Source organism: Grammomys surdaster, unplaced genomic scaffold (genome assembly GCF_004785775.1).
Source record: "Grammomys surdaster isolate TR1022 unplaced genomic scaffold, NIH_TR_1.0 125934, whole genome shotgun sequence".
NCBI classification, from domain to species: domain Eukaryota; kingdom Metazoa; phylum Chordata; class Mammalia; order Rodentia; family Muridae; genus Grammomys; species Grammomys surdaster.
The window spans coordinates 1,909,649-1,925,667 of NW_021620757.1; the positions used below are offsets into that span (position 1 = coordinate 1,909,649).

The following is a 16,019-nucleotide window of genomic DNA, read 5'->3' on the forward strand; positions in this document are numbered from 1 at the left end:
CTCCGCGGAGAGTCATGCGAACTGATGCCCCGCTCTGCTGCCGGAAAAGACCTGGCAGCTACGAATGACGTCACGCACAACTTGGCCGCCTGCGGTAGCCATGATGAAAACCGGAGAGAACGGAGCTTAACGTGTCGTACCTTAACGATGCGAGAACCCCCTCGACGGATCCCAGTACCTTACAGCTGGCTCTGATAGTACTAGAAAGCCTGCAAGCCGTGCGGGAGCCCCCACGGCTATGCGGCGGGGAGCCGGCCTTATGGCCACGCCCTCGGGGCGGGACATTGCGCGCGTCACGGGTAGGGGCGGGGCCTGAGAGCGTTTCCTCCTCTTTCCCAGCCGGCCCCGCGCCTACCTGCCCACCCTTCGCCTCCTTTTCCGCGGCCTCTTGCTGCGTGACCGCTGATTGGTTACGGAGGACGGAAGCTCTGTTGGGGTTTCTTTAGAAGTTTTCCCCTCCTGGGCGGCGGCGGAGCTGGTAACCAAGGTAGAAAACGCTCTGGCAGAAGCTTTCGTGACTCCTAGGGATGGCGGCAGCTGCAGCAGGACCTGCATCGTCCCAGCGGTGCGTGATTTTCTTCACCTTTGCTATTTGTCTTTCTGTTCTTTCCTTGATTAGAGAGCCCTGCTGAAGACGTTGTTTTCCTGGCAGGTTTTTCCAGAGCTTCTCAGATGCTCTGATCGACGGAGACCCCCAGGCGGCGTTAGAGGTGAGTGAGCTCTTTTCCGCTTCTTTCGACTGGGACTGTTGGGTTCCTACAGACCCCGCCTCTTCCCAGCATTACCTTCGTGGGGCCAGAGCTACAATTTTCAATATATCCAAGTCCCAAAATTAAGATCCTGAGATCCATTTCTTTGTCCCCAAGTAAGACTCTTTGCCCTTCCTCTTTACAAGTTCCTGGTGGGGACACCTCCCTCTCATTTCTTGGACGCATAGTTAACTATCGGTGATTGCTCTTATAATGGCATTTATGATCAAGGAAAAGGCAAAGATAGGGCTCGATGTATCATTTTTTTACTTTAAAAGTTATGTTTGCCCTTATATGTCAGGTCCTTAATTAAGTTTACTAAAGAACATTTTCCTTTCTGTGCCTGCAACTTTACAGAAGACTGTGCTTGTTCTCTATACAGTTGTTTATAAAAACGTGTTTTTTACCTAGGCTGGCCTCAAACTTTGGATCCTGCGAGTGCTTGGCATGTACCAGTAAATAAACCCTGCCTACATTTTTAATATTATACGAATTGCCTTTGGGCCATTTCAGGTGAAGTCTAGAACAAACTAACTTTATATGGATGTTTCTTAGGAGCGCTGCCTGGACTCCAGAGAGGTAGTAGCACACATCAAGTATGGTGGTACAGGCCTGTAATCCTGGTCCTCAGGAGGTGAATGCACTAGGATCAGAAATTCAAGGTTATCCTCAGCAACTTAGTGAGCTGAGGCTAGCCTTGGATGTGTGAAACTGTGGGACACTTCGGAGCTCAAAGAAGCTCTCTGGAAAAAGGAAACATTTTTATGTTTTCAGCCTTAGAGAAACCACCTTTCTAGAGGCTAGCCGACTAGCATAGCTACATTGTTGCTTGAATGTTACAAGCTAGGTTTTGTATTCTTAGGTCCGTAGAATGAGCATCAGGTTTGATAGCAAGGAATTAGTGAGCCTGCTGGTGGTGAAGCACACCTTTAACTCAGTATTTGGGTGACAGAGGCAGGTGGATCTCTTGAGTTTGAGGCCCACCTGGTCTACCATGAGAGTTCCAAGGCAGCCAGGATTACACAGGGACGCCCTGTCTTTTTTTTTTTTTTCTGTCAGAGACAGGGTTTCTCTGTGTAGCCATGGCTGTCCTGGAACTCACTCTGTAGACCAGGCTGGCCTCGAACTCAGAAATCCGCCTGCCTGTGCCTCCCAAGTGCTGGGATTAAAGGCGTGCGCCACCACTGCCCGGCTGAGACGCCCTGTCTTGAAAGAAACAAAACAAAAACCAAGGCCTTAGTGACTTTGAGATTGGAGCTACAGAGGCAAATTTTTTTTAATATTTTCTGCCAAAGGAAATAAAAGCAAAATGGAGAGTAGGGGGAGGATTGAGAAAGGAGGGAATGAATACTTATTGAAAGCTTACTGAATGCTGGGTACAGATCTAGGCCGCCCCCAACCCCCTAGGATCATTGTCAGATGCTGCCCCTTCTGTATTCCATGTTTTCCACTCTACAACCTCTGGCTACCACACTTTCTGGACTTTATTAGTTTCTTCTATTTGAATGAAAATGGGCACGGTAAAGAAACCAGTGGAGCGTGGGTACAAGAGTAAAAAGTTTATTTCAAACTGCCAAGGCTGTCTCTGTGGAGGGCAGAGAGACTCAAGGGAAGTGTATGTGTGAGATCTCCTGGGTTATATGGGACAAGGTCCCTGGGAGGAAGGGAGCCTGTGAGCTGGGGTAGGGGGCTTGTGAGTAGGGAATGAGGAAATGTGGAGGCTAGCATGGACCTTGAGGAGCCGATAGGCACCACTGAGATATGTTCATGGAAGAGTCAGAGAGAAGGAGAAAACTCTCTGAACTATCTCCAGGCCCTTGGAAGAATGTTGGCTTTTGTCTAAATGCCACTTGGGGAAAAGGAATTTCTTCGGGAGACTGACACTGTTTCTGGTCCTTCTTTGTTGTACTATATTTATGATATAGTAGCCAGAATGGCAGTTGGATCATGTCATTTCCTATTAGAACTTTCCATGACCTTCCCTCATACTGAAGGTCCAAACAACTTACCATGGCCAGCAGGGTGCCTGGTGCTTGGACATCTTGGAACTTCTTTTCATTCTGTGGAGCTACAGTGTTTTGGGTGTGTCTGCTTCTTTTGCCCCAAATATACTTGACCTATATCTCATTTTACTTGGGGATGCCTAATTCTTTAGATTTCACCTGAAATGAACCCTGCTCAGGGGAACTAGTTTTTCTGTCTTAAATTAGGCCTGAAAATAGCCTAAAGACAGCAGGGGTTTTGTGAATCTTGATTTTTTACTACTGTGTTCTCAGTGTAGCACTTGGGACTCAGGATGAGTAAGCTCTCCCGTATGATTCTTGCAACACTTGTCATTAGCTACATTTTTACTCAGTAGGGAGTTGAAGTACAGAGTAAAAAGGTTAACTAGCTCAAAACAAAGAAGCTTGGAAGGGACAGGTTTCTGGTTTCAAGAGATTAAGGTCATTTGGCAGGGAGAGGACTGGGGCTATATGATACACCAGCTAGGAGCTGACTTGGAAGCCTCTTCGGTGAGAGCACAGCTTGAGATTGATAAACACGTGGCGGTAATCAGTGCTGATATTTTTCTTTCTAGCCGTGCTTAATCAAATGGATTGATGTTTTTCTACTTAGACCCTAGCTAGGTGATTGTAGGGCAAAGAAGAGGAACCAGATTGAGGTATATACACACACACACCCCAGAGGTTCTTTGAATCTTAATTAGCATTTTTAAATGGGTTAGAATTTTAATTATTTGAAAATTTACTAAGAGTTAGTATTAATTAAAAAAAATGTTTTGAAGCTTTTCTGGGGTTTGAATCCAGGTCCTCATGCGTGCTAAGTGCATGGCCTCCCGCTATGCCTCCAACAGCTCTAGCCAAAGTCTGTTTGTTTCTTGAGGCAGAGATTCACATATCCCAAGCTACCCTCAACTCTCATGTAACTGAGGATGACTTTGAACTTCTGACCCTCATGCATTTTGGTATTACAGGCCTGTGTCAGGGATCAAACCCAGGGCTTCATGTGTGCTAAGCACGGTTCTGCCAAGTGAGCTATAGCCCCAACCCACGTAAAGTCTTAGTTTTAATGTCTTAGATTTCCCCCTCATTGTTCTGGTTAGTGGTATGCTTCTCAGTGTGGGTTTTGCTTGCCTGTTTCTCTTTCTGTGTGGCAGTGGAATTGATGCTGTTCAAGCGCTCTACCACGGAAGCCACAGAGCTCATCTTCTGCAAGTGTATTTTTGGACTTGTTTACAATGTTTGGCTTAGGTCTGCACTAATTCGTAGCCTTTCGCTCCCGTAATTCAAGTGTTGGCACCAAAGATGTTGCCCCTCTTGAACTGCTTCCATTGACGACCATGCTTTTCCGTAGGTAGCAACTTTTCAGAAACAGTGGCGCACTGAAAGCATGCTAGTTAAGATTATGAATCATCTTAATGATTTGTTTGGGGCTTTTATAACTTGTTTATTTATAAATCACGTTTTATCCATTTGTAAATTTGTCATTCTTTTACATTTGGCTCTCATTGTTTATTGTTTGTATTATTGTTTTGGAAACTTCTTTTTTGTTACAGCCTTACCAAGTCTGTGCATATTTTATGAGACTGAGCTATTACTAAACTTGGTTTTCTTAACTAATAGCTGATTAGTGGTTTTAAAGAACATTTACAAGGGACTTGAAACACTGAAGCCTTTACTTGACCCTCCCCCCCCCCCCACGGTTTCTCTGTGTAGCCCTGGCTGTCCTGGAACTCACTCTGTAGACCAGGCTGGCCTCAAACTCAGAAATCCACCTGCCTCTGCCTCCCAAGTGCTGGGATTAAAGGCGTGCGCCTGGCCTTTACTTGACTTTTTAGGAAGAGGAATAGATAAGCTGTCTGTAGCTTATGCCTGTAGTCTCAGCACTCGGGGTGAAGCAGGAGGCTGCAAGTTTGAGGCCAGCCCAGGGTACAGACTGCAGACATGGGAGAAGCTTTTTTTTTTTTTTTTTTTTGGTTTTTAGTTTTTTCAGCCTTTTTTAAATTTAGTTTAAGACACAGAAGCCCAGGTTGACCTGAACTCATTATGTACACAAGGATGATTTTGAACTAAAGATCCTCCCACCTTCTTTTCTAGTGTTGGGATTATAATCTTTTACAGTCATTTAGCACCATGCCTGGTTCTATGTGGTATTGGGGATTGAAAAGGGGGGTTGTCAGAGAGCACAACTGGACAATGTTCGGAGAGGGAGAGACACTGGAGCATGCACATGGGGTGTCTTTATCCAACCCCTTTCCGGAAGGCTCAGGATGGGGGACATAGAGGAAAAAGGAGGCTGAAAGGCCAGAAGTGATGGATGACTCTAGGGAGACCGTGCCTCCCAGACACAGCAGGGCAAGTCACATATATTGTAGCATCGTGCTCAAGACTTATGGGTTCAAGTCAGGTGGGCTCCTAGCACCGAGAAGAGGAAATGGATGTGAGGTTCTACTCCTAAGCAAGAAACTGTTGGCAATTTATAGCTGATGACAAAGGGAAAATCAGTTTTCTCCAATGTAGTCACTGTGTATATTAACTGCACTCCAGGGCAAACCCAGGAGTAATCAATCAGTTAACACAAAGTGAACTCCATGGTTTGGTTTATTTGTTTAGAGACCATAAAGTTAGATGGATAGGGAGGTGGAACAGTCTGGGAGGAGTTGTGGGGAGGTTAAAAACATCGAAGTATATGAAAAAAAAAATTCTTAAGAGGAAGAAAGAGAAAGGGTTTTGCACCCATTTTGGAAGCACCCTGCCTACTGAGCCACGTTCATAGCAAAAAAAAAAAAAAGGTAATTACAAATTCCCTCAACCTGGTATCTGGTTTATGTGTTACAATGTTTCTAAAAATACTCTTTTGAATTTGATGATCTTGACATCAGTATAATCTGTAATAACTTTTTGGTCATAATATTCCATTTTTCTTTTTTTTTTTTTCTTTTGAGATAAGATCTCTCAATGTTACCCTGGCTGTCTTGGAATTCTATATAGACCAGGCTGGTCTGAAGCTCAGAGATCCTCTGCCCCTGCCCTGCCCCTGCCCTGCCCCTGCCCTGCCCCTGCCCTGCCCCTACCCTTCCCCTGCTCCTAAACTGGAATTAAAGGCATATGTCATTATTTTCAATTTATTTGCTATTTTCAAAATTGTTTTAAAAATTAAGTAGAAGATTTACTTAACCTAGAGATTTCGGAATACTAGAAAATGTGAATACAGGCAGTGGAGAGACGCTTGGAGTGAAATGAGCTGGGGTTGCTGCTGTTTTGTGTAAGTTCTACTCTGAGGGTTTACAGACCTGGATTTGAATCTTGTCTCTTGCACAGTTTTGTCCCTAAGGAAGTTAGAAAATGGATTTACTATGCCTTCTGAGCATTCTGGTCCAGTGGTGCTCAACCTTCCTCATACTGAGACCCTTTTCCTCATGTTGTGGTGACCTAACAGCCCCCCCCCCCCAACCACCATGAAATTATTTTTGTTGCTACTTTATAACTGTAATTTTGCAACTGTTATGAGTCATAGTGTAAATATCTGTTTTCAGACTGTCTTAGGCAACCTCTGTAAAAGGATTGTTTGACCCCCAAAGGGGTTACAACCCACAGGTTGAGAATCACTGTTCTAGCCAGGTGAAGCAACATATTTTGAGGGACTATTAGGTGTTTATTGTGGTTGGGCATGAGCTGGGGGAAGAGTAACACAATGTTAGATAGAGATGTAAGGGAGTCCTGTCAGGAGCCTTTGGAAGGATCTAGATTTTTGCTTGGCAAAGCTGAAAAGCTTTGTGCAGAGACACAGTAAAGGGTTTTGATGTTTCTGGTTGGACTAGATACATTTAGTGCTTTTGAAGTGGTGGATTATAGGTGTGTTTGGTGAGAGTCTTTGTTTACAAACAGGGGTCTCATGTAACCCAGGCTGGTCTGGAACTTGCTATGTAGCAGAGGATGACCTTGAACCCTCAGTGCTGAGATTACAGGCATGTGCCACCACATCCACTTTTGTAGGTGGCAAGGGTTGAAGCTTTGTGCCTGCTAAGCAAGCGCCCTGCAAATTAAGCTATCTCCTATCCTGGGTTTAGATCTAGCTTTGATTTTTCTGGTATACATTGGTTTTGGGAATCATTTGAATTGAAGTCAGTGGTTAAGTGGTTATTTAAATAAATCTTTTATAAATACTCATATATGGGTTCACTGAATAGAGAATCAGTCTTTCTATCTGCACTTGGCATTGGCCTTATTAACATGTGATGTTTTCTTTTTTTTTGGTTTTTTTGAGACAGGGTTTCTCTGTGTAGTCCTGGCTGTCCTGGAACTCACTCTGTAGACCAGGCTGGCCTCGAACTCAGGAATCCACCTGCCTCTGCCTCCCAAGTGCTGGGATTAAAGGCGTGCACCACCATCCAGCTAGCTTTATATTTTCTAGGTACCTCAAATTCTACATGGTATTTTGGCCTTCTCCGTATGAGGAGGAATTCTGAGCTGGTCTATGTATCTCAGCTGGGCTTTCAGGAATAAATGAGATGATAATAATTACTATTTATTGAGCTCTTACAACAGACCAAGAACTGCTGGGTGCTTTTCATAAGTAGTCCATTTTGAGCTTATGGGTTGGGGCAAGGAGGAGATAGGGTTCTCTTACAGTGACAAGCTCCATGCTTGTTTCCTTATTCTTTTCTCCAATAGATTATTTGATTTGAAGTTAAATTTCTAATTAGAGTTTGATGGCTTTGAACCTAATTTACTGACACTCCACGTTTGTATTTGTAGGAGCTGACTAAGGCTTTGGAACAGAATCCAGATGACGCACAGTGTTACTGTCAGAGAGCTTATTGTCACATTCTTCTTGGGAAATACTGTGGTAATGTTTCTTACAAACTGTTCTGTCATTTTGTAGTTTACTTATAAAATTTTCCCAAGTCAGAATGTCCAAATGGAGTCTGTGTGTGTGCCTTTGCACACGCTTGCATAAATATACAATTTCATACATATGTATGTATGAAAGCCAGAGGATAAGCCTGGGTACACTCAGGAATGCTGTCCATCACTTGGAAAGACAGAATGTCTCTGGCCCAGTGCTCACCAGGCTAGATTGTTGGCCAGTGAGCCCCGGGGATTCTAAATGACCACATCTGGAGTTCTTATATGGGTGCTGGGGACTACATTTAGGTCTTTGTGCTTGCAAATGAAGGCCTTCTTCCATGGCTGGGTCATCTCTCCATCACCATCGTTGACAATCTTTAACATGGTTTTTCATGAGAGAAACATTCTGAGTAACATTGACTTAACAGTTGTCTTTTCTACGGATGCTTTTTCTACAGCGGGCAGAGAATTTATAGAGATGGCATTCATAGCGGCTGTATTTACTATTTTCCTTTTGTTAGCAGTTTTTAATAAAAAATGAATGTATTTCTAAGATTTTGACTTTAAAGTATGGGATAGGCAAGAATGTGCCTTTGAGTCCAACTACATAAGTATTGTTAACGAGAAGAATAGATAAGCTGGAGGGCACAGCTTCATTACTGATGACAGATGAACTTTAAGAATAAAGGAGATGGGAAAGAGGCCTCTCAGCAATAAGAGCATGGCTATTGCTCTTTACAAAGGACCGAGTTCTGGTCTCAGCACTCACATTAGGCTGCTTGTAACTGCCGGTCAGTCTAGTTCCTCTAGATCTGATGCCCTTTTCTGGCTTCCCTGGGACCTGCACTTTGTGGACAGACTGGCAGACACACAATTTTAAAAATACAATTTTTAAAAGGAAGGAAGCCAAATATTAGATCAAATGGAAGATACGAAAGTAATACTTAAATTTTATCTTGGATTAGTTTCCCCTAATTTAAAACCATTTGGCCTTTTACCAATTTAAAAGGTTAAAAATAAAGTGCTAATTCATTTGTTTTACATTATTTATTTTATGGGTGTCTTTGTGCCACAGTGCATATATGGAAGGCTGAGGACAAGTTGAGGGAGTCTGTTCTCAGTCTGCCAGGCGAGACTGGCATGGAATTGAGGTTGTCAGGTTTGACAGCTGAACCTCTGTGCTGCCCCTGATTCAGATTCTGTGTGTATGTGCTGGCTCTGCAACTATCTGATCAAACCATCTTACCTTTTTATATATAGATGGTATTGCTGATGTAAAGAAGTCTCTTGAACTCAATCCAAATAATTCTACTGCTATTCTGAGGAAAGGGTATGTATGTGTTGAGTTTGGACTATAGCTAGTAGGTGTTGATTTATTGAGTAAGTTTGTTATAAGCTCTTTATGCATGCTGTAATCTTACAATACTAACTTATCTTAGTATGTTAGCTGAAGTATAGATGACAGATGCATGATTTCTAAAGTAGGGATGATTGAATTATCTGCAAAGTATGGATGGAACTGACAGATGATCTCTGTCAGCAAAGCCGGTTAGCTGCATTTAATAATAAGCAAAAACTTAGTCTATTTTGTATGTATTTGTTAAGCACTGTTTATTATCACTGATAAGCATGACTTATTTAACTGAAAACCTAATTGTTTTGCATAATTGTTTTGGCTTAGAACAAATGGATATATGGATATATTTGTACAGTTAAAATCAGACTCCTCTGAAATGAGTATTAAACTTGAGTTTTAATTAGTGACCATTACACTAAATGTTACAGTATCTAAAAAAAGTTCTGGTTTATTAGCATAGACTTGAAATAAATTCTCTTTCAGCATATGAAAGTCAAATATTTTATTAGCAAGAAAGCTGTTTTCTATGATTTAATGTATGTATATTTATCTATAATGTTCTCACACAGGATATGTGAATACCATGAAAAAGACTACGCTTCTGCTTTAGAAACATTTGCAGAAGGACAGAAATTAGATAGTAAGTATTAGAGTTACATTTTCTGGATCTTAACTACCATAGTTAGATTTTGTTAGACTCTCATTGTCCCAGAAACCCCAAACCCCCTTTCTTTCTTTTAACATTATTTTGTGGTGATTTTAGGATTTAAATTCACTTAAGGTTTGATGAAGTTGACCTTTTTTTAGCATCTAAACTACAGATAAACGTTCCCATTAGAAACCAAAATTAGAGTCTGGGGAATGGGTTAGCCACTTAAGCTTTTACTGTCCATTGTGAGGATAAGAGTTTGGACCCCTAGAACCTTTGAGTACAAGGTTAGGGTGGTAGCTAGCTTCTAATTCCAGCCTGGGCTGGCTGGGGCAGAGGGTTTCTGGAGCAAGTTGCCTTCTAGAGTAGCCACATCAGCAAGCTCTGTGCTTTATTGAGAGAGATCTTGCCTTAACAAACAGGAAGAAGGATCAACCGAGAAAGATTGCTGACACCAACTCAGACCTGCAAATAAGCACATCTGTGTTCTGCCATCACACAGGTACACACACACACACACACACACACACACACACACACACACACAGACACACAGACACACCCGAGAGAAGAAAGTGGAAGGAAGGAAAAAGCCAAAAACTATATGTAGTCATTCAGTGTGTTTTCCCAACTAATTAGTCTCCATATATATCCCCCATCCCCATGTGCTCTTGTGTAGGAATATTTGTTGAGTGCCTGGGGCAGCCAGGGTTTAACCTCAGGAGGCATTACTTAGGAACTGTCTTTGGTTTTTGAGATGGAACCTGGGCTTGCTCTACTAGGCTAGGCTGCCTGGCCAGCAAGCTTCAAGTATCTACATATCTGCCTCCCCAGTGCTAGGATTCCTAGCTCACACCAGTACATCTGGCTTTTTACGTAAGTGCTGTGGGTCACACGGAGGTCCTTCTGCTTGTAGAGCAAACAAACACTTTATCAACTGAGTTGTCTCTTCAGAATGTGGTTGTGTTTTCTTCTACTGGAAATGTGAAAATTTAATTCAATTTCATGTTCAAAACTATGTTAGAGGGGCTAGAGAGATGTCACAGAGGTTAAGAGCTCTGGCTGCTCTTCTAGAAGACCCAGATTTGATTCCCAGCATCCACATGGTAGCTCACAATTGTATGTAGCCCCAGTTCCAGGGGATCCCACAACCTCTTCTGGTCTGGGAGGACACCAGGCACAAACAAGGTGTACAGACATACATGCAGGCAGATACCTGCACACATAAAAATAATGAAATAAAAAGAATTTAAATGTCTATTTTAAGTTATTCAGATTGCTAAAAAAGGAGATTTTGCCCTAGTTTTTTTTTTTTTTTTTTTATGGAGAAGTAAATTATTAACTTTGAGAATGTTGTGAGATACAGAAGAAAATGAGAACTTTTCTGTTTTTTAAGACAGTCTTATATTTAGCTCATTATGAAGCTGAGGGTGGCCTTGACCTTGTGATCTTGTGCTAGGTTACTGGCAGACACTGGAATACTGAGTTTGTATGGTACTGGATAGCAAACCCAACATCGACATTTAATTGGGGCTGGCTTATAGGTTCAGAGGTTCAGAACATGGCAGCTTCTAGGCAAGCATGGCAGGAAAAGACTGGCTCCTATGTGACTGGGAGTAGGGAATCAAACCCACCCCCCCAGTGACACACTTTCTTCAACAAGACCACACCCACTTCAACAAGGCCACACCTCCTAATAGTACTCCCTGGGCCAAGCATATTCAAACCACCGTAAACCCCAGTATGCACATAGAAGCAATGACTTAGTAAGGATAAGTCTCCTGGCAACAGTACTGCTTAAATTTGTTTACTCACACTTGGGCACATAAATTCTTTAGCTGTTCATTTAAGAAGTCAGAAGCCTGGCAGTGGTGGCGCAGGCCTTTAATCCCAGCACTTGGGAGGCAGAGGCAGGCGGATTTCTGAGTTCTAGGCCAGCCTGGTCTACAGAGTGAGTTCCAGGACAGCCAGGGCTACACAGAGAAACCCTGTCTTGAAAAACCAAAAAAAAAAAAAAAAAGTTAGACGTATTGCTCTTTGGCAATTTAAAGCATCTAGTTTTCTAATTCTGTGATGTGAGACATTCCATACTTCCCTCTTGTATGGTAAGAGGCTTTTATTGGTTTGGGGAATAGTAGGGCATTTAATACAATAATTCTCCAGAAGAAAATAGTGCCTCTATGTCTAACATTTTGATAATTAATTTTATAAATCAGGCAATTTAAAAAGCTGTATTTTCAGATTAATCAACTTTCAATTACTTAATAGTTAATGCCTTTTACTAGGCATAGTAACTCTTTAGATATTCTCAATCTTCAGAGAAAAATAATTGGTTGATTTGTTCAACTTGCTGCCTGTAAATATGCATTTCACCATGCATATTCATCTTCTCGGATACCATATAGCTTAGAGATGTGACAGTTTCACAGAGTATAAAGATAGACAAGATCACAGGAAAAGGTGGATAGTTGATACCTGTGTTGTAGAGCAAGATGAAGGGATGAGAACCGATTTGGGAATCTGCTTCAAGTCTGCTTTGCCATGTGAGGGAGAGTTTCCTTAAGATCATGGTAGATGCAAGGTAGGTGTATTATAAGCATCTGAGAAACTAGTAAGGTTGGCTGTAGTTAAAACTGGCGTGATGTAATAGTTTTCTAGGATGAGCAGGACAATGGTAGATGCGTTGTTACATTAAAAGTGTGGTTGCTGGAATCTGTTTGGGCAGGTAATACTATTTTATTGGCTGCTCAGGTCCCAGTGCTATGAGACTACTTGGGGAATAGTAGCTGGCTAGTAATACTTGTTCAATTAATATGCTACTTTGTGCATATTAGGGGTTTTATACTGTTTTTCTTTGTTCTAGGTACAGATACAAATTTTGACATCTGGATTAAAAGATGCCAAGAGATTCAGAATGGTAAGTATTTTAGGTAGGCTTTCACAGTCCTGTTTTAAAAGAAACATTTCAAGATTGTTGGTTAAAATATTTTTCTTTAATCTTCCTTTCTTGGTTCTGGGGATGAAACCCATGACCTTGTACATGCTGGGCAAGTGCTTGCTCCTTTAGTAAGTTACACCCAGCCACAGCAGGAGGCTGCTTTCTCCTGACCCTCGTTTTCAGTCCTATGTCAGAAGGAAAATTTGATGGTTTTGCTTTGCCAATAGTATTATGTTATTACCAGTTAAAGATAACCAAGGATTCAAAAAAGTAACTCTTGGATGAAAAATGGAAACAATTTGCTTCATTTGAAATATATTAAAAAATTAGCTTTTTGGTTGATATGTTTTCTGTAGAAATCATGTCTGTAGCTTTGCCTATAAACATACTAGTACCTGAAAATGCTTTGTTTTTTTTTTTTATAGGATCAGAACCTGAAGTGGTAAGTCCTCTCATCCCTCATGTTTTGTTTCATGATGTTACATTTAATTAATCAAATATATATCTAAGCTAGAGCTTGGCATGAGCTCTCATAAGTATTAAACAGTTCCATTTAAATATTAGTTCTCTGAAATAGCTCATTTTGTTGAAATAAAAGCTACAAGTTTATAATCGTGGAAAGCACTGGGCTGTCTTCATGAATTTAGTGTACAATCTAAGCTGACTGGGCTTTTACGTCACCAGGATGACTATTTCCTGTCTTTTCTTTACCAGTTATCAACAGCCATTAGGTTAAAGGTCATCGTGTGGAGCTTTTTACAGAAGGCTTAAAGTAAACTGGAAATGCTTCTGTTTGGTTCATTCTTTTTTTTAAAAAGATTTATTTATCTATGTGACTTTTGTGGTTTGTGTGTACACCTGCATGCCAGAAGGAGGGATCAGACCCCATTAAAGATGGTTTTCAGCCATCATGTGGTTGCTGAGATTTGAACTTGGGACTTCTGGAAGAATAGCTAATATATCTCACCACTGAGCCATCTCTCTAGCTCCATTTGATTTATTCTTAATGTTGTTAACAGTTACGGATTTTCATGTTCAAAACATTGTTACAAATTACAGTGCCAAGGCTGCAGAGCTGGCTCAGTACTTAAAAGCATTTGCTGCTCTTCCGGAGGACTCAGATTCAGTTCCCAGTATTTGCATCAAGTGACTCACAACCACATGTGACTCTACTAGTTCCAGAGTATCTGATAACCTCTGGTCTCCCAGGATGCTTGTTCTCATGTGGTGAGCAGACACTTGTGCAGGCGCACAGACATAGAAATAGAAAGTGAATAAATCTTTTAAAAAATACGATGAAATTATAAGGCAAAGTAGCTTAAAATATTTGAATATGAGTTTCTGAAATTTCTTTATGTGTATTAGTGTTTTATCTGTGTGTATATCTGTGTACCACGTATGTGTGTGTTACCCGTGGAAGTCAGAAGAAGCCATCCCATCCCTGGGACTAGAGTTGGCATATGGTTTTGAGCTGTCATGTGGATGCTGAGAATTGAACGTGGGTCTTCTGGAAGAGCAGCCAGTATTGATAACTGCTGAGCCATCTCTCCAGCCCCAGAGTCATTTTGGTTTTTAATCAGTTTTGACTTTCATACGTTAGACTTAAATTATGGCACACCGTTTTAGTAGTAGTTGTTACATACATAATAAAGAAAATCACAGTGACTTGGGAAATGTGTGTATAGCCCTGACTATGGATAATTACCTTTTTGAGATGCTTGTTCATCTTTTTTAAGAATGATTTCCAGCAGGGCCTGTAATCCCAGAGGCAGAGGCAGGTGGCTCTCTGAGTTTAAGGCCAGCCTGGTTTACAGGGTGAGTTTCAGGAGAGCCAGGGCTACACAGAGGAATACTGTTTGGAAAAACTGGGGGTTAAAAAACTGCAGCTAACAGAGCTATTCTGCTTCAGATTTCTAGGGAGTATTAGTCAATGCGTGTATATAGGTAAAGTTTACAGCAGCCTTCAAAATTGAAGCCCTTTTCAACCATCTATGTAGCAACCTGTTCGGGTCAGTCAGCAGGGTCTCCAGCGCAGGAGTGAGGATGCATGCTTCCAATTCCTGCTGTGTCCTGCGTACTGGAGCCCCACTTTGGTCGCCACTTTGTAGCCCCCCGAGCTGCCTCACGTTCTGGGGGCCACTTTGTAGCCGCCAGTTCTGCTGCTCCGGTCCGCAGGTCAGGGCCTAGCAAGAGAGAGAGTGGGGACGGAGACGCGAAGAATGGAGACAAGACAGGGAGTCTGATCAAGTCTCGTTTATTGGAAGGAAATCCTGGGTATTTATACCCTTTACCACATGCCTTGCCCTCGTGGACAAGCACAGCTGAAGGCACTACGTCATGTGCCTTGCAGCGTGGATATCATGTGCACCTAGCTAGCAGTGAGGAGACCACGTGCACCCAGCAGCGTGGATATCACGTGCGCCTTGCAGCTGGCGGCACTAAACAGCAAAACACGATATGTGAGAAAAACAAGTATTTATCAGAGTGTGCTCAGCTGTTTCGGGCTGTTGAAAACAAGTCTCTTGTCAGGGTAGATGGCCTGAGATGGCTGCAAAGATGATAGCCGCTTTCGGCTAGGAGTCGGCTCCCAACACACCTATGCATGTTCGTGCTTTCCCTTCATTCCTAGGTAATTGGGTGGTAAATGAGGAACTAAAGGTCTTTACAGGCTGACTTCCTAATTTACCTGTTAATAGTTTTTTGTTCATGCCTTAGAATATTTGGAATTGAATCTAGGTTTGTGTATGGGCCAGGCTTTTCCAAGTACTATGAACTAAGAAAAGCAATTTAAGGGAGGAAAGGTTTATTTTGGCTCATCTGCTTAGGGAGATCAGTCAAAGCCTAGCAGTTTACATCAGGGTGACCAGGAAACAGAAAGAGGTGAGCAGACAGGACACCCAATATAACTTTCAAAGGCATTCAATTCCCCAGTGACTTCTTTCTTCCAGACAGGCCCTAATTCCCAGAATGGTACCATCAGCTATGTTTAACTTTTGGGATCAGGGGACACTTAGTATCTAAACTATAACAGCTTGCACACAACAGAATGGCATTTGGCTAGCTGACAAAGCCACATTTGTCCAGTAATCAAGCATGTATAGCTATAGTGCTATATACCCTTTATTTTGGATGGTTGGTCGGTCTGTCTATCTTTTTTAAGTTTTTTTTTTTTAATGTGTTTGAGTGTTTTTCCTAAATGTACATGTATGTGCATCATGACATCAAGTGGGCATTGGATCCCCTGGAACTTGAATTACAGGTGGTTGTGAGCTGTCAGGTTGGTGCTACAAATCAAACCTGGGTCTTCTGGAGAGCAGCCTGTTATCTTAACTGCTGAGCCCTCTCTCCAGCCCCGATTTGATCTAGTTTTGTCCTGGTTCCAGGTTACAGTGTACTTGTTCTGGTCAGTATCTGCACTTGTTTCCTGTGAGCTAATGCTGGAGAGGAATTCCAAGTTGACTTCAGTTGGTTTTGC

At 42.1% G+C, this 16,019-nt stretch overlaps 1 protein-coding gene across 1 annotated transcript in view; it reads left to right on the forward strand.

Annotated features, from left to right (window-relative positions):
* Positions 1–383: 383 nt before the first annotated feature.
* Sugt1 (SGT1 homolog, MIS12 kinetochore complex assembly cochaperone) overlaps positions 384–16,019 on the forward strand; it is a 37,184-nt gene continuing 21,548 nt past the window's right edge. Inside the window, exons 1-7 of the mRNA XM_028752707.1 lie at positions 384–565; positions 653–710; positions 7,508–7,598; positions 8,861–8,930; positions 9,527–9,597; positions 12,470–12,523; positions 12,970–12,986. Coding sequence (XP_028608540.1) covers positions 528–565; positions 653–710; positions 7,508–7,598; positions 8,861–8,930; positions 9,527–9,597; positions 12,470–12,523; positions 12,970–12,986 — 399 coding nt within the window. The 5' untranslated portion in view covers positions 384–527. The remainder of the gene's footprint in view (positions 566–652; positions 711–7,507; positions 7,599–8,860; positions 8,931–9,526; positions 9,598–12,469; positions 12,524–12,969; positions 12,987–16,019) is intronic.